Source organism: Agelaius phoeniceus, chromosome 6, assembly GCF_051311805.1.
Source record: "Agelaius phoeniceus isolate bAgePho1 chromosome 6, bAgePho1.hap1, whole genome shotgun sequence".
NCBI classification, from domain to species: Eukaryota; Metazoa; Chordata; class Aves; order Passeriformes; family Icteridae; genus Agelaius; species Agelaius phoeniceus.
This window is the reverse complement of record NC_135270.1, coordinates 23,109,468-23,137,071: the sequence shown is the minus strand read 5'-3', so window position 1 is coordinate 23,137,071 and position 27,604 is coordinate 23,109,468. Positions and strand designations below refer to the sequence as shown.

Sequence of the window (27,604 nt, the reverse complement as noted above, 5' to 3'; positions counted from 1 at the left end):
GACAAATTAGCACTGTCCCTTGGTTAAGGACACCCACTCTGTCAGGACTGCCAAACCTGGACACACACAGGGATGTGCACAAAGTTCCAATGACCCAAAGAAGGTAAATATGAAAGTGTCTGACTCCTTCAACTCTGATTCCCATGAAATGTATCACAGAGTTTAGACAAAAGTTTCAAATGCAAGGAAATAACATTAAAATACTCCAAAAACATTTCTGTAAAAATTGGGATGAAAGTAAAGACATAATTAGATAATGAAGTTAAGTTTTCTAGTAACATTCATTCATTTTAGAAGAATAATGTATGGTGGTTTAGGTAGAGAAGCTGTTTCTAGGAAATTATTCTGCCCAATTTCAGACCACAGGGAGTGAAATGGCTCAACATTTATGTCTTTTATGTCATCAATAACATTAAAACATAGGCATAACTAAGTATTAATAACTTGACTGCTCTCACCAAATAAGAACTGAAACCACGACAAATGCTGGCTAAGAAAATGCAGATATTTTCCCAACACCAATTTATTCTTACAGTGAAGATGGACATTAGCTTGCTTAACAAAGTTAACGTGTTGCAAGGCATAGAGTATTTCCCTGTGCTTAGATCCTGTGAAGATGGACCAAACCTATGATTTGGCAAACCTTAGGCAGTGAAGATGGACCAAACCTATGATTTGATCCTGTACAGTGATGATATTTAGCTGCAGTAAGAACTAAATCACATAGGCAGCACTCCTGACTTAACATCCAGACTCCAGTCATGAGCCCACTGCTTCCCAGCAGCAGGTGAGTTGCAGCAGGCAAGCTTGAAGGATTCCAGCAAGTCAGCCTGGAATCTGCTCTGAGGTGCTGACTGCTGATCTGTGGCAGCAGAGGCTCAAGAGATAAGAGAGGCTCAAGAGTGATATTCTTTAATGCAAAATGCACTGACCCAGAAGCAGGGTCGTCAGATGTCTCTGTTGCTTGTCCTGTCTACATGGATAAACAGTGAGGATAAAGTCTGACCACAGAGTGCATGGCAGAAGAGAGCCTTGACCCTCTGTTCCACTAGACACCAGTATAATTCAAGTAGTTATTTAAGTTATGAAACTGATTGCTTAACTGGAAAAGACCCTGCAACCTACAGATTAAAAGCAGTGTTTGCACCACCCTTTGGTGAAATGAGTAATACCCAGAGATCATCCCCAAGTGCAGCTTTCTCATTTCTGTACAGACACACAGAGGTGGCTTTACATTACAGAATCCCATCTTGTCATTACTTCCAACAGAGATCACAACTTGGGAGTAAAGGAGAGACAAGACAAGGTGCAAACTATGTGCTCACTGAATCTGTCTGCTCCAGTTGGGACCTCTCACATCTTTCACCTGCTTTGTGCTCTTTTAAGAATAATAACTGCTCAAAAACTTAAAGCCTGTGATTTAGTCTCATCTAGTAACATATAATTTCTGTCCACATAACACAGGCAGCTTCTGATTGCCAAAGGTCTTCATAATATCAACTCTTTTCCCCATGACTTTAGGGAACTCTGTTTCTGTAAGGCTTCCTTTAAATCTCTAGCAATCTAAGGCTCTAGATCTGCTGTGGGTGTACATCCAACAATGTCCAAAGTGGCTCTTCACTTCCAAACTCCATCAGGTTCTGGATAAATGATCCTAAATGTCAAGTTTATTCGTTCATCTCTAGAATGATACTCCTTAGGCACTCGATGCTGTAAGTGGCAGTAGAGGGGGGGAAAAAAAAAAAAAAAAAGCATGAGCTGGTGCATTTAAAATACAAGTCATCAAACAATTAAACAATGACTAAAACCTTCATTTCCTGTGATGGCTGTTTATTCATATTTCTTAACACTTAGCTAAGGTAAAAAAAGGTTCTGACTGCTCAGGGCCACTGAAAACAAGAAGTCTTTGTACATTACTGTAGACTTCCTTATTAAGTTACAACTTTTGATATTCTAAATTTCTATATTGATTTTGTTCTTTTCACTGCAGGCTGCAACCTTCGTCACTGAACTTTAATGCTGGAACATCTGAACTGATTCCTACTGCATTACTTGGCACATGAAAGCAAACCCATTGTTTCTGTGGGTGCTTTCAAATTCTCAGGCAGAAAGTAATACCAATGCCTTGGAAAACAACTGTGCCACTGGAAGCACAATGTCCCATACCTTCATGGGAGTGCCTCAGCAGATCTGGACAACTCCACTGCAAGTAAAGCACATAAACAGTGCCAAGGAGTTCTTACCTGCCAATCCTCCTGGGTGGCTCCCTCCATCACCAACAGAGTCCCATGATCAAGTGGGATCCTAATCCTTTCCACATAAGTATAGTCTCCATCCTCTTCCTAAAAAGAAACATCAGACACTGAAGAAGCAGGCATGGGCATTTGCTAGAAAACCAGTCCTTTACAGCAGAGCTTAAAACACCTGTGAGGGAGGAGGCTCTTCCAAGATCAAGAGGTCTCAGTAAACCTCTCTGTATTTCATTCAAAGCCCAGGAGCCGAGCATTTTAACGATGAAAAGAAGCCACTGCATCTCGCTGGCCAGATGCCACAGGTAAAGTTCAACAACTAGTTCCTGGATTTAGTGCAAAATTCTGGAGTGAGGGTGCAAACCTTGTGGAAACATCTTAAACAGTTCAGTGTGGAGACATGCTGCAACAGCCACCCTATAGTGGTTGTCCAACAATTAACTACTTCATCAAAAGTAACATCTTCCTGCTATTCTGAATTTCTCTTGTTACAACATTACATGCTGCTATGGCACTAGCTGCTGGAAGAAGTTTTTCTTATTTAAAAAAAAAATCTTCTTTTCCTATAATATATGGTAAAACAAGTTGTATTAATCACCACTAAGCAAAACATAATGCTAAACTAAAAGGCAAATATTTTGCAAACTTTTGTTAAGCCTTTAGATTATGTGCAAGTATTTTAAAACTCGAATATAACAACTAGACATAGTGACATACCCCAGCAGTGGTCTCACACATGCCACATTGAGTGGGAGCAGCAACTTTCTATTGCTCTGCACTATCCTTTCCAACTTTAAATCAGAGTTATACATTGCTCAGTGTGTAGCAGTCCAGCTTGAAGGAGGTTTGTCCTTATAAAAGTTCACAGCTTGCTGAGAAGCTCAAAATAATGAGGTAGAGTAACAAATACAGGGAAAATTATGTCCTAAACTAAACCAGTTTGATTTTCAGAAAATCACCAAGGAGTGTGTGTGTGTTTATAAATAAGATGCATAGAGAAAAAGGACTGCACTTCCTGAAATGCAAAGAGCTTGGCTGGTATCAAGTCAGTACCAGGAAACATTTTCTTATTGTCAGTGGAAACGAGAAAAAAAATCCAAAAATAGGTATTATAAACATGACTGCTGAGGAAAAGCAGAGAAATATCACTGCATGCATATTTTCTATTTCAGAGGATTACATCATTTCACTTTGTGATGGACAACAGTGGGCTTATTTTTATCCTTTGCTCATCTTAATTAAAAAGGAATTCTGCTAAGATAAATGATTTAGGAGAAAACATCCTTTAGGCTTAGAAAAGTCAGTATGTAAAAACAACAATTAGTTTCTGGTTTAAATGGGACATCTCTGAACTCCATTTTACTTAGAAAAAGAGATTATTATTTCCATTTGCTTTGCAAAGCCAGTGAAGCTAAACAAAAAGTTCTTACTTTCTTATGTGCCATTACTGTCAACCAAAGCTCCTTTCAGAACTTTTATTCCTAGAGCTGATGTCAGACATACAGAAAACTCACTTGACTTTCAGAGGTCAAGAGGTTTATGAAGAAAATTTATTTTTGGCATTGAAGGTGAAAAAGACTTTCTGGTAACAAACATGGAAAGTGCATCAGGTGACTTCTTTATGTTCATTTTGTAACTCTATATATGTACCACAAACCCACCTGCTTACAAAAAGAGGTATAGTAAAGCAACTGTTCTGCTTTTTATATATTAGAATTTTCATAATCTTGAGTTACACATTCAATACAATCCAAGCTTTACACTATCCAAGTACATTGGTTAAACTTTTTTAAAAATCCTTGATTACAGTAGCTACAGTTAATAAGTAAGGAAAGCTCAGTGTGAGTTGATGGGAAGCTGTGAATACAAAATCTGTAAGAATTCCTGGACTCCATCAAGGTTGTTTTGTTGAAAATCAAAAAGAGAAAAGATTTAGTACAAATCTATATAAATCACCCAAGTTTGTTTCTTAAGTCTCAGTAAAGTTCATTGCTATAGTTGTAGGAAATGGTTTCTGGACAGTGTAGAGGAATCTTCTATTATAAGGAAAAGTAAATGGAAACATCCTGTAGAAGAATGTATAAATAATAATGTATTCATACAGGCAAATGATGCAAAATCATTTTCAATTTCAAAAGTCAGCATTTTTCATGGAGAATACTGGCTTCTAGTCTTCTGCTTCACCTATTTACCAAGTACCAAGAGCATCATCCTTACAAAAAGTTCAAATCTTGAATTTTTCAGATTTCATCTTGATTGTATCCCTGTTCTCCAGTATACATCTCTAGCACCAGCTGTGTAAACATCCTCCTCCACAGCAAAGTATTCTCACCTACCAGTACTTCTGCATTGAACATGTCTATTTTCACTGTCTCTGACAAAATCCTCACTGCAGTTCCTTACAGATTCAGTAATGATGAGTATCAGTTCTACTGCCCTTTGCTCACATAATGCACTGGTCTGCCTACACAGGCCTAACTTGAGACTCCCTCAGTCCTGCAGCTGAGCACTCCCTTCTTCCCCTCTGCTTGCCTACAGCTTCTCAAGCCTGCCACTGCTGGTGGACAACACCTCCTCCTCCACTGCAGCCACCACTGTCTGTGAATCTCGTTGATGCCAATCTAAAAGTTTAACCTGGCTTCATATCTTGGTCTGAATCCCTGCTTATACCATGCTCCAGATTCCCACATTCATCTTCAATTAGGTCTGTTATGTCACAAAGGGTTATTTTTCTGCTCTTGCCAGAAGTACTAGGAGAGCTTTACCTTCTGCAAGGAAAAAAGGACTGTGCTTCAGGGATTCATGTGAAGGACAGACTCATCTCAAGGCTGACTCTCTGAACACCAGAACATCCTGCTATTGTCTAACAGGTGTGAAGCTCCCTCCTTTCCCAGCAGCCATCAGTTTCCTTGGTTATAGATGGAAGAAGGGCAAGCAGACAGCTGGCTAACTCTCTCTCCAGTTCACATGGCCATTCTGGATGACCACCCAGCTGTCCCTATGGCACCCACCCTGCCCCAGGGCACCTCCCAGTGGAAGGCAGGACATCAGGTATCACCCTTGCCCCCACTCAGCTTTCAGGAGGACACAGTCAGATAACCTGGCCCTGTCTCAGAGCTGAGCAGTGAACAAGCAATAGTAGAAATGGTGGTGAGGCTGTATCAGAAACACCCATCCCACAGAGTGAAACCAATTCCTCCCCACTGGCAGGATGAAGTCATGTCCAGGTGGGCCTGGGGGCTGAGGCTGTGTGGGCAATGGGAGGAGGTCACAGTGCCACAGTGGTGACACTCAGGCTGTAGGCAAGCACACGAGGACTCACTGACTCAACAGGAGCTGTGTGAACTGTGTATGAATCACAGCTCCAAAGCAAAGCACTTCTCTCCTGATTTCAGTGTAGGCAGGAGCTACAATGATGGGGGCAGGAGGAACAAGAAAGCAGGAGCAAGGTTAAAGTAAATTATTGGAACTGGAAGAAGAAAATAGAAGAAGCCACATCACTGTAGACTTTTAACCATGAAGTAGGCATCCAAAAAACCCTAGAAACCATTTAAAGCAAAGGAAAAATACCAGCTGCTATCATGTAATTGGTCCAAATAAACAGAAGAGGCTGTATTTAGAAAAAAGAATGCTTAAAAATTCCAGCAGGCAAAATAAAACTGTTGCTGGAGTCATGTTAATTCCCATGAAGTCTCCTTATTCCAGTGATGAATTTACACCTGAAACGTATTTGCAGCTTTTTTAACATGCACAGGGCTGAAATCCTAGTAAGAATTATTTCTACTTATCCACAAAGAATGCTTGGTTAAGAAGATATAAATAGTCTGTGCATGTCTCTGCACTCCTTTACCCTCTATTATATGATGAAGACTTACCCAGTACAGTGCTCACCAAAAAGAAAAGCAGAGGACTGAACCTTTCCTTACCTCACCCTAGAACAATTTTCAGGATAATAAAAAAAAAACACTTGAACCTAAGTAACTTTCTTTTCATTTTTGCCAAGTGAAAAAAGATTTCAGATTGTGTAATTGTTTCAGAGTGACTTATATAAACACTAGCAAACTACTAACAGACAATTGTCAAAATTCACATAAACATGTACAGAAAATGTAACCCATCAACACTACTGGTCATCTTTTCAATTACAGAAACAGGATTTTATTCACTATCAGGTTCATCCACATTTCAAGTGATAACCTAGAAAATATTTGTAGAGATACCAACATGAACTGAAGTCTCTGAAGGCTCTGATCTGGCACTCTTCAACTGCCCTTCAAGCTGCCTATGTATTGTGGTACATTCAGCTTTGTACTCAATACATGGTCCCACACAGGAAACCATATTTTTTCCTAGGACCAAGGATCCACAGTGATGTTCTACCATAAGTGATGTTCTCATCTTGTATGTTCATTTTATCTTTCATCTCAAAATACTTAAAAGCACTTACAAGAACAGAGGGAAATGAAGGTCTTTGAAACCCTAAAATCTGAAATAGCACAGTGTTGGCCCTCAAACGGGTTTAATTTTGGGAGGAAAAGGATTTACTTTCTATTTCCCTCCTCAATGAAGGCTAACTCTGGAAAACTCAATGTACTGATACTGGCTGATACTGAAACCAGGGAGAGCCTGAATGCCTGTGATGACTGTTAATATTAATTCCTTTTCCCTAGATTACATTCCTCTTCCTGTAAATTGCTTTTTAAAAAAGGAATGATCAAACTTCGAAGATCTACAACCAGTTTTAACTTTCTCTTAATGAAAGAGAGAACACTACAGTACAATAGGGTATGGAAATTACTTATTTAGTACAGCCTGAAAGGTTGTAATTTCCATCAGAGCCTCTTGTAACTCCCATTTGGCAAAGCATCTATTGTCATAGGATGCTCTGAGGAAACTTAAGTCTTTGGGAATGTGCAAAGAATACATAATGTGTGCCATGTAATTATTAAGTATGAATTCCCTCAGGCACAGGACACACTTAAAAGCAACTATTCCAAAGATCTGCACATGGGGATTCTACCTCAGAAAAAGGTATGTCACTTGCAAAAGGGATACACTTCATAGCAAGACTCAGCTAGTCAGAAATATCAGGTCAAAGGTGTTAAAAAAAAAAAAGAGGAGAGCTTGAGGGATACATCTATAGAAAACCATCCATCTCTGGAAGAAAAGGGAAGAAATCGTGCAGTACAGCTCAAACAAGGCAGTCAAGTACAAATGGCACAGACTGAATTTCCCCTTTGCTAATAGTGGGTGTCTTTTCAGAAAATCTATAAAAAAGGCATCTTACTCAAGAACTAGGATTGATTTTTAAGAGAGAACTTGCAAAGTTTATTATAAAGTTTAAGTGTATTTTATTCTGATTCTGTTCTGATTGATGGGGAACACGGGGACCTCTAAAATGAATCCAAGCACCATTTACAGTTTTCTAGAGGAATAAACTTTCCAGCTGACATTTTATTATCAACACAGCATCAGGGATACTTACTCATGCTATGCTCACTGACATAATAGACTGGTTATGTGATCTCATGCTCAGGGACCAAGATTAAATTCACTTCAGGCAACAAAGAATTTACAAGTTGGAGATCTGGTGAAAACTACAAACTCTTTGTTTTCTGGTTCAATTTCTGACCTTTTCTGTTCAGACTAGGTGACCCAAGGTGACTCTTGATGGGCAGGCTTCAGTATGTCAGCAGAGAGTTTTCCTGTACACTGTTAAAATTATCACCTCTGCTTTCTGTACTACCTACTCAGAATAAATAGCAACACAAGCAGCTAGCAAACTTCTTTCCAAAGTGTCAAAGACTGCACAAGCAGAAAATTCATCTGAAACAGGACACCCTAAAATTGTATTCTCAACACATGTGAATCCTTTACTTGGATAAATACAAACTGGGAAATTTAAGCTGGCTTATAAACAAAGCACTCTCGAGCACAACACTTTACCTAGAAAGGGACTACTGAGTCACCAATTAACTCCCAAAAGGATATTCCACAGGACTCTTTATCCAAGTAGAGGATCTCTGTTTAGCCTGCCAGTATATGATGTGACAGCTTCCAAGGCATTTCATGGAAAAGAAATGAGCTTCTTCCCTTTGTTCACTGTCCCTCAATCTGAATACACACACATCAAAGTGCAAACACTGTCAAGAGGATTTTTACTTACAAGAGTAGTCAGAACTACTCTTCACCCCACGTACACTCTGCATTACATAACATTGTCCCGAGCTTAAGAAAATGCAACTCTTTGGTTCATTTGCACAGTTTAAGTCCACTTCCAGCATCACTGATTTCATTTTAAGTACCAGAAAGGGCCCTTATTTGGGCAGAAGGCTGCCCAGGTTTCAATTCACTGCAGCACTACACTACACTGCTGCACATTATATTAGAGTGCTCCCATCCCCACCCTCAGAATGTCACGGTCCATGCGAGACATTTCTTGAGCCCTACACTTATTCCACAGAACTTTCCAAGCTGTGCTTTCATTAACTTAGAAATGCTTTAGTAATTAAGTTTCCTTAAACGGGGAAAACAATAAACCTGTTAGTAGCTCTGAGAGTCTCTCAGTGTGGTATGAACACTCACAGGGGAAGGTTTTTTCCTCATCTCAAAGGTCCGAGTAGCGCCCAAGCTGAGTGAGGCGATGACAGGCTTTTCCCCCAGCGATGGCTCGTTGTCACTGTGCCAGTCCACACTGTCCTTCTCGCTTCGGTACAGGTTGCAGAGCAGAGAGTTGAAGGTGTGGCCAGTGAACTCCTCAATGCGCTCCTTCAGCACGCTCAGCAGAGGATGCCACTGCAATCGGCACAGAGGCAAATGTAAATGCCAGGAACAGAAGGCAAAAACCACCAAGAAACGAAATACACCGCACTTTATTCACAATAAACTTTAAATCAAACAAATTACAGCAATTCTGATGATATTTTTAGACGAGAAGAGGAATGGGTGGAGCTTTCTGTGACATATTGGCACGTTACCCATCACTCAATACTAAATCGTCTCTTAAAACTCTGAAGCCAGACTGCCCTTCATACTAATGGAGGCAATCAGTGACTAAATGACACTGCTCTCAGTTGCCTGCAGCTGTTGACAGAGAACAAGAGGAAATGGTTGGCATAGCACAGCCTTCTGTCCCCACTCTGTTAACACAGCTTGTTGAGCTCAACTCATCACCTCTTGGGGTTTTAACTTCAACACTGTAACTCTTCAGTGGGTCTCAAAACCAATGTCACTGGCCCTGGATTTCATCCCTTCCTTTGCTAACACCTTGCTGAACCCACAGCCCAGGGAAGCTCTGTACATTCCATTACAACTCAGTCCAGTTATTTAACGTTATGAAGTTACATCATGACTTTCATCTGTCAGAGTGCTTTTAAGAACTTCACAAATATATAAAGAAAAAAAAAAAGCCAAAGCAATGTAGGCCAGAATTTTTGCCCATTATGTAAGCAGAAACAGAGAGCAAGAGAGGATAAGAAACTGATTCCAAATCTCCCAGTGCACCACTGACAGAAAAAGCAACAGACACCTGAGAATATTTTCTAGTATTCATCTCAAAAAAAACAAGGCTGAACTACCTTCTTTCCAAGCTTCCTCAAATTTAACAGGTATTTAACTTATTGGTTACACTGCAGGAGCCTCAACATACCATCTTTCTCTAATGGGTATTTCCAGCTAAGTCATGCCTTCAACAATTAATCATCATGTGATTAATTAATTCTAGGTAAACACAGCTTGCAGTTATGGAACATAACTGAAAAGCAGTAATACCACCCCAAAAAAGTTTGCTTTGCAACTGGGCTGCCTGAATGTGCAGAGGAGTCCAACAAGAATTATTGAGGGCACTTTTCAGTGACCAACTAGGACTATATTTCTTCAACTTCCATCACAGAAGTATGTATCACTAACATGTTACCATACAGTGAATTTTACAATGTAATTGAAAGCCCACTACAAACCTGCAGCAGTGGAAGTAGTTTTGTTGAAACAACTCTATCACTGCTTACAGAAAAACATTTTCTAATAACAAAAATCATTGAGGCACAAACACTGGATTATATCTAGAAGTGCTTACCAATTCTTACCAAACAAAAAAAAGGAGGGACACAAAACTAATTACTCCTACAGATCAAGTGTTTAAGGGAATAATCAGTTTTGGCTAAGCTGTGCACTAAATTACATTTTGCTCAAGATATTTTTGTGCTAGAAATCCTATTGTACAGGTAGGGACTGTACTTTTACACCACCCCTACTCTTCTAAGCTGCAGGTACTCCCACCTGCAAAGCTGTGTGAAATATCAGTGTCCCTGTGCAGCGTACCCATAGATCTGCCTATGGGCAACTTCCAGCTGGGGAAGGGCTGGCTTCCAGCTATGCAACTTCTCCAGTGCATCTCACTGCCTGCTCGAGTTTCTTCCTCTCAGTAAAAAGCAGAAATATTCCAGAATAAAAGACAGAACCACAGCCTGAGTGATTCATTTAGGCCTTGTACCTTTTGGATGAGAGAAACAAGCCAGTGGCTCAATGAGTGCTAACTCAGAGCTTGATGCAAACTGAAATGAAACATTGAATTCAGGGTATATGGGCTCTATCCAATCTCTGAACAGCAATGGATTTCACAACAGGCAGTTCTGATCTGGATTTAAATCATTAGCATACAACAGAATGATTTTGTGAGGGCCCTTCCAATCCCTAAAGCCATTCAGCTTTCAGAAAAGCCCATCTGAAACAGTACTCACAAATGAGTGCTAAAGAAATGCTTGGTTTTCCACCAGAAGTTCCATAGACCATAGAATTTTTAACTACAGTATTTTTGAGACTATGAAATCTTCACAACTCATCATGTTAAATAGTGCCTTTCCAACTCTTCCCAAACATCCCACTTTGGCAGCAGTTCTGGGACTTGGGACACCTTCCTCTCATGCTATCCAGCTTTCAACAGTGACACCTAATTACTGCTGTGGAAATTTTAAACAAAGCAATACCAAGAGACAGGCTGATGGGACAACAGGCTGAGAGAGAGAGGGGGAGGGAGAGAAAACATGAAACATCACTGAGTCACTTAGAAGGCTTTTAACTCTTCCAAAACACTGTGGGAAATTACATGCTACAATCTGGAGATGCTAAGCAGATGAGCTGCTCAGCAGCTCACAGATGTGTGAATTTCATAGCATCCACATAGGAACCAAAATATGCCTAAACTTTCATTTAAGCAGTATTGAACTTAAGTGTTTCTGAAAATAACTATTTCAGTAATTAGTATTATGGTATCTTTACAGCAAAAAAATCAGTATTAGTGTGGGCAGTAAAATCTGCCATACAAAGATGCTTGGAATAAGTCACACAGAGCAATTCAGAGTTTTGTACAAAGCTACAGCAACCCAAAGCAAAACTTTAAACTCTAGAGTAGTAACCTCCTTTTGACAATATTTGACAACTAAATCACGCTGCTCTCAGTCAACTCCCTCATAAAGTGTATTGTATAAAACTGACCACATGCCAGTAGAATCTGCTGCTAACAGATTCTCTAGATAGCTAGAATAGAGGATAGAGGGAAATTTTGTCTCTTGACCTCTGCAAAGGATTTCTCTGTAGACAATAATAAAACACATACAATCATATACATACATTTGGATTTGGCTGCATTGTTATTCTGGAGTATGTGTAAGGAAGTTCCCCATACCAGGATGTAAGCCGTGGTTCCTCAAAAGATACTTCTGAAAAAACCAGGAAGACTTTTTCAGTTGACTTATCAAACGATTTCAAAATGGAAAGATAATGCCATTTTGCCAAGAAACTTGATCAAAAAGATATTGTCCATTTACCTAAAGTTAAAAAAGCAGCCCCTTAACATAATGAACTCAAGTGAAGGAATTAAATTTTTCAAAATCAGGTGTACATCTGCAAGAGGAATTACCTTGCTAAAATCTTGGAAACATATCAATTTTCTTACCCCTAAATGCCAGACATAGCAGAGACTGGATGAGTTAAAGATAGCAAACAAAACTGAACATTTATCTTGCTTTAAGTTGACTTGGTTCTGGTGCCCAGTAGGCTGGCCTAAATTGCAAGATGCAGATGGATGCACTGGAAAGGGTGAAGTAGAAAGGACTGTAGCATCCTTGGGACACCACAGAAACAAAATGAAGCAAGGCTGGACACAATATTTTGTCAAATGTGTTCGTGCTCTGTGGTGTAACACAAAGGTTAAAAATAATTTTTGGCTTCTGAAAAGACTATCTTGGCAACTATTTCTCATGCTTGACAGGTAGCATTCTCCATTATATTGTCCCTTTATTGCCAGCCAACAAACACACAGGTTGAAGACAGTTTCCAGTCCCATCCAGTAACTGCTCTGATACATTATCTTACATCAGTTCCTGACTGAAAGCAAAATTTGGCTAGAACAGGTGCCCCTTAGTGAACAAATCCAGAATAGCAGCCTCTTCACCTACTACATATTGCAACCAATAACTAAAGCCAAAGGAAAATGAACATGCTCTGCTGGGATTTTCAGTAAAAGAGGCAAAAATATACCTCATGAAAGAAACCTCCAAGAACACAGTTTTTAAGTATTGCTGGAAGATTGTGTGATAGTGGCCAGACTAAATCTTAAAAAATGAGTGAGAAAAAGAACTGGAAATGACAGAAGAAACAGTAAAATTCCAAGATTTTTAAGACAGGCGATTTTATTTTGGAAATATCTCATTTAGCTGGCAATAGTAACATGATATTAGAGATTGAAAAGTAAGCTGCAGTAGCCTTCAGATATGCATGGAAAACCTGCACGGAAACTTGAAGAAGTGGTAACACTGAAAATGAAAACCAATTCCAAACAGTGCACAGATTCTGGTATGGAATTGACCTGTGAATGACCTGAAAAGGTGGTCACACACTCCTTACCCTGCCTGACGTGAGTGCGCTGACCCCAGGGTATGTCTTGGAGGAGCTGCTCAAACATCCAGTCTGCTTGCTCTGAGTCAATAAAGCCAGGAATCAAATGAATCCTAAGGATGAAAAAGAAAAATGGAAGGAATATACACTTCTATATCTGCTTTGGGAAAAAATTTTCATTTCCAGGATTCCCAAAGGAGTTAGAAATGGCTGCAATGCATCATATCCAAAGTCAAAGCCCAGTACCCCGTTTCTGACCACAGCCAAAAGCAGATGTGAAGGAAAGAACAGAAGGGCTCCTGTTGAGTCTTACCCTCACCAAATGAATGTAATTTCTTTTCAATACTTATAAAACATATGACAACCAGCAACATACCATGAATTCCAGAATGAGCCATATGCTGTGAAAAATGGCATCCTTCTGCTTGTTATTAACTTCACATCTGATAAATCAGATAGACCTGATTATGGCATTACAATCAAAATTAAGTAAATAATTTATTCACCATCTCCACATCACTTAGAATATGACAGCCCTTTATCCCTACTGCCATTTTTGTTCTCTTTTTCAAAGCATAAGGAAAAGTATTTAACATCTCCTATAAGGACAGTATTAAACATCTCCTATTTTTTCATTTCCATATGTACATCTAATATCTTGATTGGACTAAAGGTCACCCAAGAATCACAACCACTGTGGTGGGCTGCAGAGTAGGAATGCTGCTAACAGCAGTTTACTCTCACAAGTACTTCATACCCCAAAGACGTCACAGTAAGAGTATATAGTAAAAGAGTTAAAAAATACACAAATGTGATTATTAACTTTCCAGAAATATATATATTCCATCAGTGTATTATGAAAACAAACTCCAGAAAAATGCAGGATAACCCAGCTGACTGTGTATCTTGTCTCCTTCCAGCTGGTCAAAACTTTTACTTTTCAAAATACTTTAAAGATTTATTTGCATCTTCAGAAGAAACTAAGATGAAGGCACAAAAATAAAATAATATAATAATCAGAAGAAATTAAATAAATGCACAAAAAATTACTATGTCCTTGGCATTTTTTCCACTATTAATAAAAACCTATAAAATTCAAAAGAAGAGGCTTAATACTGATATTGCAGCTAAGACAGCAAGGTAAAATGTATTTTAGTTAGTAGGAATCACAGAACAAGTAGGTTTTGTTTTGAAGTGCCCTGAAGCTGAAATAATTAAGGCATGGCATATAAGCACAAGGGACAATCCTGAGGTTACCAGAATTGCCTGAAGTTAAATGTTTTCATTAGATTTATTTAAAACAATTCCAATTTACAGCTACAAGTCTTGGGCTGCTCTTAACTGTACAACAGACATCACACATTTGCTAAAACAGGAATACTGATCCAAATTCTCATCAGCAACTTACTGTGAATCATGACACAAATGGACAGAGCCCCTTGTCCTTATTCTGGAAAGAGCACCAGATGCAGTACACATGATAGGTCAAGAGGTTTCTGTTTCTTCTCTTCAGTGCTGCTCAGAACCATCTCAGGCCCTGCTATGTGCCACTCAAAAGTACTTCCAGAAGTACTCTAGACAGATGATGCACAAGAAGTGCCATGTGCAGCTGAGGAAGTCAAAACCCTCTGCAGAGACTGGACTTCAGAAAGCTAAGTACCACCACATTACTCTGCAAAAACCATTCACATTTCATCCACTTACCTAGAAATGCCAGTGGGTCCCTTGCTGAGCTCATACACACCAGGCTTGCTGAGGATGTAGAAAGGAAAGAGCCATCAGAAAGACAAACAAGAAATTATCTTAGACTGAGCAGCACAGACTAGAATTGCTATAGGCCTGGACTAGGGAAAGTTTTCTTTAAAAGAGAAAAGAAAGTTAGAAAAGGGAAGAACTAATGTCCTGGACATAAAGGTCAGAGTAAGGCAGCAAGGTGCGCTGCAGAAGCCAATGAGTTTGTGTGTACTTTCTGTCCCTCCCTTCACCAAAGACTCTGTACAGCTTTAGGGCTCTTGGAAAAAACATAAGAGGGATGTCACAGGGAACCTAAGGAAGACAAACATACATGACTGCACTCAGATTCACTATGTTTGCATTTATAGATACACTGAGAAAGAAAATTCTACCAAGACAGCCAAACTGAGCCAAGCTGGATTTTCAGTATCTTAACTCCACCATACAGCACCACACTTTGTCACGCTTCATCCCAAAGTTATCCTGGGAAGATCCCCATTTCAACACAAAGGGTAAGTGACATACAAATACCCAGCTTCACTATGAAACTTACTATCAACTACTTCTCTGAGTCCAGAAAGAAGCTGCCATACCAGCTATATTTCTGGTATATTCCAGAGTAAGTAATTTCCAGCACAGTTTACACTGGGACTCTCCCAGAAAAATGTACACTGCTAACAAAGGAGACATACTGGCAATTGTGCTGAACCAGAATGTTCAACTCTTCATGGTTACTGGCTTGCCAGCTATACAAAAGGCATAAAAACCAGTTAACAGACTTGGGCTCTCCTGATAACACATTCAGCTCATGATAAAAGGGTTAAAAGTCCAGTTTCTACTCTTCCTGAGCATGACAACAGTAAAGGTGCAGAGAAATCAGCAGGGTACTCACTCTATCACACCTGCCTCTGGAACTCTGCGCTCCACCTGAAAGGCAACAAGACAGTACACAGTGAATATTAAAGTACCTGGCACTCTCCAGTCAAACATCATCTCTAGTGACTCTGTGTAGCCACACACTGTGTGGCCAGTGAGAAAAACACACCTCAGGGCAAGAGGGAAGCAGTAACAGCTCAGCCACTCCCTCCTCACCCCAGAAACTCTCAAATGCAGCTACCACTGCAGGCTGGTTTTTAGCCATCAACTGCCCCCTAAAGGACACTGATTTCTAAATTATTTAGACATCACAATACTTGATATTTATCAACTGCAATCAAGAAAATTCTTATTTTTATATTTATAAAAATATCCTCATGTAAGGAAAATTTCAGAACAACCCTAAGAAACATGAACAAACTGCAGGTCTCAGTCAAATGAGCAAAACATGAAAGATCAGACATAGCAGGAGCTTACACTGTAAAGCTGTCTGCACAGCTGAGATAGCTGTATTTTGTTAAGAGACAGAGTAGTTTAATCCAGCCTTGGCTATCATTCTGCTTGTCTAAGGGATTTATGCTGCTCTTCTCTGAGCTCAGTACAGTTCTGATTTGCAAGGAGTTACTGCACTGAGGCAACAAGAGCATCAAAATATAGTACTATACAGATAGCAGGTCTCTGCCACGGGGGAAAGAGAATCTTCCCAGGCCATCTTCAAGTCTTCCAAGCCTAGATGACAGCCTTTTAAATAGGTCTAACTTAGAAAGAAGAGCTCATTATTATTTTTTCCCCAATCAAGGAAGTTTCCATACGCTGCATAGAGCACAATATCCTTCATCAGCTGATGGGACATAAAGTCTACAAAACAAATACCATGCTCTTCCCCTTTAACAAGTTAAGACAAGACACCCCCCCTGAGGAAAACAAGAAGAGCTCAAATGTGCTTAGGACATTGCAGACTGAATATTTAGTAAAACATATTCTTTTGGCTCTCTATAAAAGAGTAGTTTTGAACAGGCTAAACAGAGGGACCATAACCAAGTTCTTTTCCCCATATACACAAAACAATTGCCAACTCTGCTTAGCAAAAGCTCAAAGCTCAGCTCAGATTTTAAACAACTAACTATATTCTCAAATAATTGTTACCTTGTTACCTGTCATATGAAGTTTTATAACAGATAAGATTCTGCTAGTTACCCTGTAAGCTTTACCTCTGATGGCTTTTCAAAGACAAATTGCTTTGGAGTGTGAGGCTGATCTTTCTGTTTCCATGCTGGCCTTGTACCTGCAAGGGCAAGGCTGCTGGCCACAGGTGCCTTTGGTGCTAAAAGAAAGAAAGAAGGAAGAAAAGATCACATGAATTGAGTATCACCATACTAAAAAATATAGTTAGGAAAAACTTATAGAATCATTCCTTGGAGTATTCTCCTATGAGTCGCAGAGACTTCAGGAAATTGCCAAACCTAAGAGTCAAAATTGCACAGGAACTGATTTTTTATATGTATTTATTATTTATTTGTTATTAATTTTGTTTCCACAAACAAAACTGAAAATGTACTTTTATCTGAAAGGATGACATCTATAACTTTTCAATTCTAAAACAAACACCTATCACACACCAGCAGAAATTGCTCCATGCAGCTAAGCTGCTTCCCTCTGTATTCCTTTTCTTAGGGAAAAAAAAAAAGAAAAGACAAAAATATTTTTATTAAAACAGAATTTTTAAACCAGGGAGAAAGCAGAAGAGCAACTTTGGCACACTACTTCAGGTGTTTTATTTATGCATGCAAACAAGCTTTAAAATGGGCCTGAAACACAGTCTTCACTCTGTGTAATTCAATGGGGATTTTTTTTTAAATCCCTTTAGGAATAGAAACAATGAAATGCACCTGTGACAGAAAATTGAGGCCACATGCATAAGTCAAAATAATTGGCTATTCTCTTTCATGATTTAAAAAAAATCAGCTTGCCTAGAATGCTCAGTCTGCAGAGATAGGGGAGCTTTATGGAAACTAGAATCAATGAGTGGAACATGTTTTGAGCATGTTCACAAAAACAAACCAGTCCCTCCTGCAAGACTGGAAACCTTCAAAGTGCTCCTCTGCCTCTGCACTCTTTGGTTTCAGTGTTTGCTAAAAACACTACAACTCCATCCCTTCTCACTACTTCTCTTTGTTTTAGAATGTTTTCCCCGTGACAAGCCAAACGAAGGCACATAACGCGTTTTATGGATAAGAAGCGTCTGACTGTTCTTAGAGAAGTCCCCTGCACCAAACTCCACTCGTCCCATTGGAGCTGCCGGAGGTGCGCCCGACGCGCTCACCTCACCGTGCGCCTCAGCACACACCCGCACCCTGCGTTCCGCAGCCAAAACCGCCGCACCGGGGGCACAGGCGCAAATTTCCACTCAAAAACTGGGTTCGAACACCTGCAGCTCAGTTACCGACGGGAACGGGAAGAACGGGCCCGCGCAGGGCGGTCGGAAAGTGCAGCCGGAGACCGGCGCCCCGCCTGCTGCTCGCCCCGTCGCGCCCAGGCCGTCGGGAAGGAAAGGAAGGGCGGCTGTGAGCGCTCCTTACCTGCGGGCCGCCCCGCCGGGACGCCGGCCCAGCCGCCCTGCACCCGGGCCCGCTGCCGCCGCTCCGCCATGCCCGGCCCTGCCCAGGGTCCCGAGCCCCGCCCGCGCCTGGGCCCGGCCGTGAGGCCGCGGCTCCGCCCGCCCGCCCGCCGCGCACGCAGGGGCTGAGCTTCCATTAAAGGTGCCCCGCGCCCGAGCCGCCTCCCGCCCTCCTTGTCCCGTTCCAACAGGGGGTGAAAACGCAGCCCGGGTCTTGCACGGCGCCGGGAAGAAAAACCTTCTTGGAACCAGCAAGGCACGGGGCTGAAGGCACCAGAAACCCCCTCCTGTTTTCTGACAGGTGCCCAGGGTAGTCCCAAGGACATGGACAGCTATTAAATGGACATTACCTCCATCGCTGAGGTGAACAGACATTCAAAATCAAAGTCGAGGTAATTTAGGTTAAAGTGTAAATAAAATTTAGGTAAAAAAATAGTTTAGTGATGCCCTGCTGCAGCTTGGAAAATAGAAGACCTCAGGGCATGAGAGTGGGAACCCAACCTGCAGCCTGACACCATGTGAAAAGGGACCAAGCGCTCAGAGAACCTCCTTACCTCGGTGCCTCCCTCTATGCCAGCTGGATGTGCATGCTGTTCCCTCTGCATACCTTTCTAAAGACCTTCAGTAGTTAGAAAATTGTTAACTGGAAATAAATGTTTATTAATAGCTTAACAGTACTAATAAAATTTGTATTCTGCTTATTTAAAGCATCAGCACTGTAAAATCATAGAATATCCTGAATTGGAAGGGATCCACAAAGATCATCTTAAGTTCAGCTACTGGCCTTGCGCAGGGCAGCTCCAAAAATCACACCATGTGCTTTTTGAGTGTTGGCCAAACACTTCCTGAACTCTGTCAGGCTTGGTGCCATGATTACTTTCCTGGGGAGCTTGTTCCAGTGCCCAAGCACTTGGGGTGAAGAACCTTTTCCTAGTATCCAACCCAAATCTCCCCAGACTCAGCTTCATGCTGTTCCCTTGGTTCCACAGGGATCAGTGTCTGCCACTCCACCTCCCCTTGTGAGGAAGACCGTGATGAGGTCTCCTGTCAGTCTCCTCCAGGCTGAACAAACCAAGTCACCTCAAACTGCTCTTCACAAGGCTTCTCCTCCAGCCCCTTCACCATCTTCACAGTTGTCCTCTGTACTCTTCAATAGCTTTGTATCTTATATTGTGGCACTCAAAACTGCACATAAAGTATTCAAGGTGAGAGTCGGTGCAGAGGAGAGCAGGAGAGTCACCTACCTTAACTGGACAGAGATGCTGTGCCTAAAGCACCCCAGATAGGGGGTAGATGACAGCCAGGAAAACAAATTAATATAAGCATTGGTTTTGGCATGTAAATTAGAGTAATTTTTATTGTTATTACTCACAATAAAGGACAATGTACCCGCAAACATTTTTATAAGAAAAACATAACACATTAAAGACTCAAGAGTAATTTCCATTTTATTAGTTTTACAAAGTCAAAAACATACAGATTTTTTAGTCCAATGCTTTCACATCATCCAGAGCAAACCAAATCATGTGCTCGTAGAGAACTAATACCACCAACTTCACCATCCCTGTTCCAAAAAATTAAGAAAACTAAGGGATAGGATCTGCATCTCAGATTTGATCAGCACCATTGCATCGGTATTCAGGTTTTTTCAATGTACAGAAATGTTAGCCCCAAATCATGTCTCAGTGCAACACAGCTTACTTCAAAATCAGAGCTTGAAATTATTCTTTGAAAGACAGAAAAAAACCTCCCCTCTTCAACCATAGGAAGTCACCACAGAAAACAGTGGTAGCTGCTTGCAATTTCATTTGCCTTGCAAGTTTTATACATTTTATGTTTATAAAAAGGATTGTTAGAGACCAAAATCTTTAATAAAGAGTAGGTAAACACAGACAACAGCAGTGCAGACTTCTCATGTACTCTGATCCCTGTGTCCAGGAGTTAAGTAACTTGAGCCTTATAGGAACATTCCACTTTGGAACAGAACCATGAAAAAAATCAGTTAATTGTAATGCAATTAAATTAAAACTGTTCTACTCTTTAAGACATTTCCTGGTTCTCATTTTTAAAGCCATCAAATATTCAGGAGTCACATTTTGAAAGACCTCACCAGAAAGACAGACTGATACATAACTTCAAAAAGAATTTAAACCACCGTTGCTAACAAGGAGAGTAACTCATTTCAAGCTCTGCATTTAAAGTACCCATAATCTTTTACATAGCAACCAGCATGTAACATGTAACTTGTGACATTTATCTACATTGTGTTATCACCACCTATTACAAAGAGCAGGCACTGAACTTTTAAAAATGTTATTACAAATCATGAAGATTACATATTACTGAAAAGTTAGAATCCATATTCAAGACCCAAGATTTTAAATGCTTTTTGCAGTGTTACTTTATGTATATATTTATAGATGAGCTATTACATTTATTTCTGTTTTTGGCCCATTTCCCTCAAGTTCATAACCAAAAAAAATCACACTGGACCATGTAAGCAGGGGAGCACTCATGAGCTGACTCATAGTGCAGAATCCTTGCAAGTATCCAAAACCTGAGCTTCAAGAGGTCAATAGTCTGGAAATAGTACTAGGTTACCTTTTAAAATAATTATGCTCCCTTTCCTCTCCTGCCCACCTGCACAGGAATATATGAGAACTGCTTCTTTTTCTGCCCTTCACCCATGAGCACAAGAATAGATATGATGGACACTATATAACCAAGATGTTCCTCAAGAGCGTGATGTCTGATCAAGTCCATGAAAGTATTTTGTAAAGCACAATGCAATTTTAGTTCAAAGCACTTCCCCCCTCATAATAGCTATAAACAAATAAAGCCTATTTTTCAATCAATATTAGAAGTCAACAGTCTTGTTTCATCTGTATCCTCAAAACAAGACTATTCTTTTGTTAGAAAACACACCTATGATTGGAGATGTTTAAAACATTAGGTCTACTTGATGTTGCAGCATGGTGTGGAACTTGCAGGAGTCCCATGTTCCCAAGATCAAGTTGCTTCCCACTTACTTCTCCTTCATTTTTTTAAAATAACGAGCCCGAATTTGTTTGTTTGTTTTCATTATCAAGTTAATGGCAGCAGATGTAGGTAGAAGAGAGATGACCCATCCCTAAAAAAAACAAAAAACAAAAAACAACAAAACAAGAAAAATAAAAGAAGGGAGTGAGGTCTCAGCATTTTGTAACCTGTACTAATTACTCTTTTTTCCATAATAAACACAAAGGACATTTCAGATCCTCACATTGACTTACCATGAGTGCATGAGGTAGGTACCCATTGGTCTGGGACTGCAGGCCCACCGTGCCCAAGGCAGCTCTGACATACCTTTCAGGACTGGGCTTATCGAGGGTTGGCTTGCGGATTTTGGACATTTTTGTTGCCACATAATATGGTAGAACACTCTGCACACAGGAAAACTCATGTTAAGCAGGGAATGCTTTCAAGATAACTTACAGATCCATAAATGTAACTGGAAATCAGATAATCTGTACACTGAATTCTAGCTTAAGCCAGCCTTATTTTCAGTTCTAAGATCACAATGGGACCCCAATATAAGATCAAGAACTTTTTAATTAGATAACACATGGGTCATATTTGTACATAGTTCAGTTGTCTCCTGACAGTCAACATCACCAGCTGGAGCCCTAGAAAAACCACTCTTTCAAGTGTAGGGTTGAAAAGCCATTCTTACAATTGGCCTTGTAAGCACAAAACTTCATTCCAGTTGTTTAATAGAAAATGCTGTACTGTTGTTTCTCTGTAGTAACCCCCCAACATTTGCTTGGGAAGGAGCTGCAGAACCCAAGACAGGAAATTTCACAGCAAAAGCTCCTCAGTTTGGCACCAGTACAAGGTGGGAGGAGGAAGGAGAAAAGAATGTCCAGAGACTTGAAACATGGAGCTTGTAGCTCCACAGCAGGGCTTAAAGGACAGAGGAGAGTATTAGTACCAGAGTGAAAAGACAGAAGGAAAGATCAAGAAACAGAGGACAGTTAATGAGCTTTTATAGCCATGTTTGGAAGCAAGACAGAAAATTATGCTAGGTCTCAGAAGTGTCTGTAGTGGAGAAACAAGAGGAAGCAGCACAGATACATGTTGATGGAGGGATGCTGACAGAACAAAGGCATGTCCATGGTAGGGCAAGATAGACCTGGAAGATCCAAAACCTCGTTGCACTTATCCCAACCTCACCCTGCTGGAGAAGGAAGGCAAATGCACATGTACAGTAGAAAGCAATATTCTTTCCTCATGGTCGTGCTTTTGGCAATGCTTTCAACATGTCCTCAATTTTTGCCTCTAAAAAAGTAATCAAAAAAGCCCTGGTCTACAGCCCTGAAACAGATATTAAACATACCATAACTCAACACACCTAGAGAGGTTGGAACTTGGTCACCACTTTACAAGGACCTCCTAAGACACTGTCAGTGGCTCTAGCACTGATTCAATACATCCATCCACTACTGCCCATCTCTGAGTGCTCCCATTGCCATCCCTTAACAGCAAGTGCCTGAGAGTGTGTCCACTTCTGCTAATTCATCTCCAAATGAGAATATCGTCTCAAAAAAGAGTCTATTTGGGCAAAATACATTTTGTAAACCTGCTTCCCATGTTAGTTTCTTAAAGAACAACCACACATGCCTGAATTCAGAAACATCTGCTGTTTCAACAGCAGCACAGCAGGGAAAGGGCCCCTTCAGTTGTCATTGAGTGTGTATCCATGCCATAGCTGTGCACATGTCAACAGAAATTTTACCACCACAAACAGGAAACATTAGTATGTCTGCTCATTCCTTCACCTGAGAACATAAAAACTGTGCCCTTCTGTCTATAAATAGGACTTTCAGTAATCTACTACATGAGTCCACTTTCAAATGGGAAGGAAAATCATGGAGACCTAAACTTCAGAAGTGAAAGCAGCTACTACTGCCTTTAAAGTCACCAAAAGCTACAAATGCTTGGATAAGAAAACTACTCCTTCTGCTACCACAGCAGCATAGGTACCTCATTTCAGCTCCAGAATGTGAACTGCATCTATTTTTCAGACTGCATTTTAGAAATGCAATCTGAAAAATATTTTTAATAGTTATTATTTTAATATTTTTAAAAGTTAAAATTTTAAGTTTCTTATTCACCACCAAATTATTTCTACAACATCCCCACCAAGAAAGGAGCAATAGATGTGATCTATTATCCTTCTCTGCTCAAAACAACTTCAGAAGTGAACTGCATTACTCAGTTACACCACTGGATAGCATGAAGGGGCAAACAATTGTGCATGAGGATACTTGAAAAAGCAAGCATATGGTAGCACTACTGGATTGATCCACAGACTTCAAGGCACATAGAAACATGGGATTACACTCCAACCTTTTTCTTCTCCCAGATGCACTCCCAAAAACAAAAAAGCAGGTACTTAATTTCAGATACATTAGATTTACCACCTTTATATTAACTGGACCTTATTTTAATAGATATCAAGAGACCTGCTGAATCTATTTAGTTTTCTCCCCTTCTTCCTTCCCACAAGGAATTCAGAGATTCATGAACTGTATCTAAAACAGGCATAACAGATTTTTAAAAAATCACTCCTTCAAGCCTTTCAGCATTTTACATTCTAACAGATATAACCCACACTACCTGGACAAATAACTCTCCTTATTCAGGGAAAGCTTAGCCTGCACTATAGTTTCAAAACATGCCTGAAAAGTAGCTTATGTCAGTACAATATGTCTTGCTCACTTAAAACATTTGCTACTGCTTACAGCTCTGATGTGTATTAAAATTGGCTCACACTCAAAATTGGGTTCTTTAATATTATTTAGATGTAAGAAGTCAGATCTCAAGACCTGAATAGTTAAGTCATAAGTCCTCCAAAGTCAGAACAGCTTGGTTACATAATTTTATCACCTTTTTTACCTTACCTTTAAAAAAGTAAAAAGATCTGAACTCTCCAGTGTTGCCAAATAAGTTTCCTTCCCTTTCCAATGTGGGAAAAAGGAGAGTGGGGAACATAAAAGGGAAACGGAAGAGTTGCATGAACCAAAGCTGATCTGTATAGAAAGCTGAACAGCAAAGCAAAAATGCTTTTGAAGGAAGGATGGTAATGCCAGTAAACATCACTTTGGTGACATCAAACTTTTGTGGATACCTGGAGATAGAGCTGGGCCTGTTCAGTGTTGTGAAAAGGAAGCTGGTGGTGACACCTTACCTAAAATTATTTCAATGGTAGTTATGAAGATAAGAGCCAAACTCCTCTTGGTAATGCCTGATCAAATGACAAGAGGGACAACTGTCAATTTTGGCTGTAGACTGTCAGACTGGGCATTAGGGAGAAAGCCTTTTCACTAGGAGAGCAATATAAAATTCAAACAGACTGTCCAGAGAGCTCACAGCACCCCTGCCCTTGAAGGTTTCCAAGATTTGGCTGTATAAAGCCACAATTAGCCCATGACCTGCATCTAAATACAGCAGCAATCCCACTGCTAATTGCTAGGCAATCCAGCTGCTGGGAGAGCAGGAGGTTAGGGTAGAAAACTTTCTGGTAATCCTTTTAAATGAACATTTTCATGAATTTGTGGTCTAGTATTTTATGTAGTGAATACAATAAAAGAAAACAGATAGTTCAAGTTCCTAGCACTATACTTTTACTATGCATAGTAATGAAGTACAGAGGGACAATGCCAATAACTACCTGAAGTTTAAAATGAGAGTAAAAGAAAGGGTCAAAGAACCAAGCAATATTTCTAGACATATTAAAAGAGCAAAAATTTCATAAGTCTGCAGAAATCTTTCAAGGGGAGATCTTTCTGAAAGTCTTGAGGAAAGTTATTGTCACCTTCTTCCTTGTTTCTTTTCTTATGCCTCTTTTCCCTATGTAAATACACACAAAGTTTTAACCTATGCTATTACAGTGCTGCTTCTGAAAAATTAAGCAGACCTATCAGCCAGAAAAGTATATTTTTATTCCAAAGATGGCTACACTACAACAAAAGCACTATCAAAACTAAGCTTCCACAGATGGTAATCCACTTCAGCAAGACACATACTTGAGGCTGCTATGAAGAAACTGATAAAATCCCTCCAGCACTTTGTTTCTGCTTTTCACACAGTGGTACTCTGCAGGTATTGCATGGCAGAAGTTAACTGGTTTCAATGACGATGATCTAGCTGGAAGGGCAAGTCTGGAATTAAAAGTGTAATGCTTCTGAAGGTTATAGAGATGTACTTCAAAAAAATCTAAGAGGGATGCAATCTTCCTTAGGGATTGAAGGAGATAAGTCAGCTAGTCTTCACAGGAAGGTACTTGCAATATTCATTAGTGGCTTATAGTGACTTAGGCTGAAACAGGAGGACAAGGACATGGACCTGCAACAAAATTAGCATAACAAATTGAAGCTGTGACAGCTATTGATAATCAGATCCACATAACTCAATAGCAATTCACTTCTACATTTAAGGGATAAAAAGCAGTGCTGTCAGGAATTCAGCATCCTAAGCCAACACCAGAGTCACAAAAAGACAGTTTACCACAACCTGTAAAGCTTTGTACAGGAAAACATAACTGAAAATACAGAAAATTAGATTAAATTCTTCATTTGTTTGTAATCCTAAAAATGTAAGACATTAAAAACCCTTTCCCTAGCTTTTCTATACCCAAAAGCTAGAAAACCTTTCCTACACTATGTACATTCATATTGTGCTTAATGCCTTTATCCAATCATGAGTTACTGGGGTATTTACCTTTACAGTCTCAACAGGTACTCCTCCATAGGCATCAACAAACAGTTCTTGCTCCTCCTTCATTCTCCTCTCAAACTGCTAAGAGTACTATTTAGACAAAATCTGGGGAGGAGGAGAAGGCTGCACCTAGAAACAACAGATCCCAAAGACATAACAGCTCCTTCTCCTGTAAGCATCTGTCTCTAAGCACCTTCACACTGAAGTAACTTATGAGCAGCTATGCCTAAGAAAACACCAGAAAACAGAGGCTGGATGTGGTACCACAACACAGGCCCCCACAAATTCATCCCATCTTTATTGTCAGTGAAGCTGTGTGTTGAAGGGGCCTATGGCTCAGCTTGTAGACAGACTTCAGCAGGAAGGAAGTCCACCCAGAAGATTTGATACTCTTGATGTAGGAAAGGGCAATACTTTACCAGTTCCTTGAGTCTCATTTTGAGACTGTGATGTGACAGACTGAGAGAGGGCTACATTGCATGTAGATGAAAATTACTGAAGAACAGCTGTCTGATAGTGGAGCTAAATCTGCTAGTAGTAAGTACAATTTGAAAGACACCGAGGAGGTAGAAGTAATCAAGCAGGCAGAATGGTGAAAAAGCTGTAAGGAACTTGCCATGTGGTAAACATTGACCCATTGCAGGATAGTTTGGAGCTGTGAGAAGAGAAAGTAACAAGAAGACATGAAACACTGAAAGTTATTCCAGCTAAATCCACTTCAAGAACTGAGAGCACACAAAATGACCCTGTATGCTGAACCTGGACCTGTTCAGAATGCTACCTTTTTTATGCATCCTCCATTGCTGCACATTGGTCTGGCTGTACATACCAGAGTGCTAGGGCACAGAATCAAGCACCCAGGGGAGAAGTGAAGCTTTATTTAATACCAAGTTTAAATCTAGGTTTACAGGAGGTTCCCACTAAAAGGCCGGTGACTACATGGGAATAGCTCACCCACAACTCTCTTTTTTCTTAATGCAATCCATTCTCAGGAAATGAGACAGGACATTTTATGGTGAGAAGTTCTTGTTTTGCTAAATACACTTAAAAGGAAAAAATAATCTAGCACATCAAAAAGGTAACATAGCCTTAATCTGGTAACAATTTCCCTATAGTATTAGCCAGTAATAAGAGTTGTGCTCTTTTGTAAAGCAGGCAACTTTGTGCTTTGAGTTTTATGAAGCCTTTGAAGTTCAAGTGGATTTGAGAACCACCACACAGAACAGAGAAATGAGAGGCATGGACATAGGCAACCCTGTTTGCAAGATCCCTAACTGAACTTCAAAAAGAGATACCATTGTCTTCACAGTGCAGGTAAGATCTCATACCACCTTTATTAAACTGATTCTTGCTCTGGAGAGGTTTAATCAGCAATGGAAGGTTCACTGTGATCAAAGCTGGAAATTCCAGCTTTGGAAGCAAACACTAAGAGTATGTGAGAAGTGATATTAAAGCAAAATCCTATAAAGCTGTGAGA

General features: G+C 40.1%; 2 protein-coding genes across 2 annotated transcripts in view; both read right to left on the bottom strand.

Moving 5' to 3' along the window:
* Positions 1 to 370: 370 nt before the first annotated feature.
* On the bottom strand, positions 371 to 18,461 carry ALKBH3 (alkB homolog 3, alpha-ketoglutarate dependent dioxygenase). The gene is made up of 9 exons (XM_054635143.2): positions 18,332 to 18,461; positions 16,964 to 17,076; positions 15,769 to 15,803; positions 14,847 to 14,894; positions 13,152 to 13,255; positions 11,877 to 11,965; positions 8,835 to 9,044; positions 2,244 to 2,342; positions 371 to 1,710 (listed from the first exon to the last, which is right to left on the bottom strand). The coding sequence occupies exons 1-9, from the start codon at positions 18,399 to 18,401 to the stop codon at positions 1,618 to 1,620; spliced, it is 861 nt and encodes a 286-aa protein (XP_054491118.2). The 5' UTR covers positions 18,402 to 18,461; the 3' UTR covers positions 371 to 1,617.
* Positions 18,462 to 19,799: 1,338 nt separating this feature from the next.
* Positions 19,800 to 27,604, bottom strand: part of HSD17B12 (hydroxysteroid 17-beta dehydrogenase 12) — an 82,999-nt gene continuing 75,194 nt past the window's right edge. Inside the window, exons 10-11 of the mRNA XM_054635588.2 lie at positions 21,642 to 21,791; positions 19,800 to 21,499 (exon numbers count right to left, since the gene is read on the bottom strand). Of these exons, the coding sequence (XP_054491563.2) occupies positions 21,395 to 21,499; positions 21,642 to 21,791 (255 nt within the window). The 3' untranslated portion in view covers positions 19,800 to 21,394. The remainder of the gene's footprint in view (positions 21,500 to 21,641; positions 21,792 to 27,604) is intronic.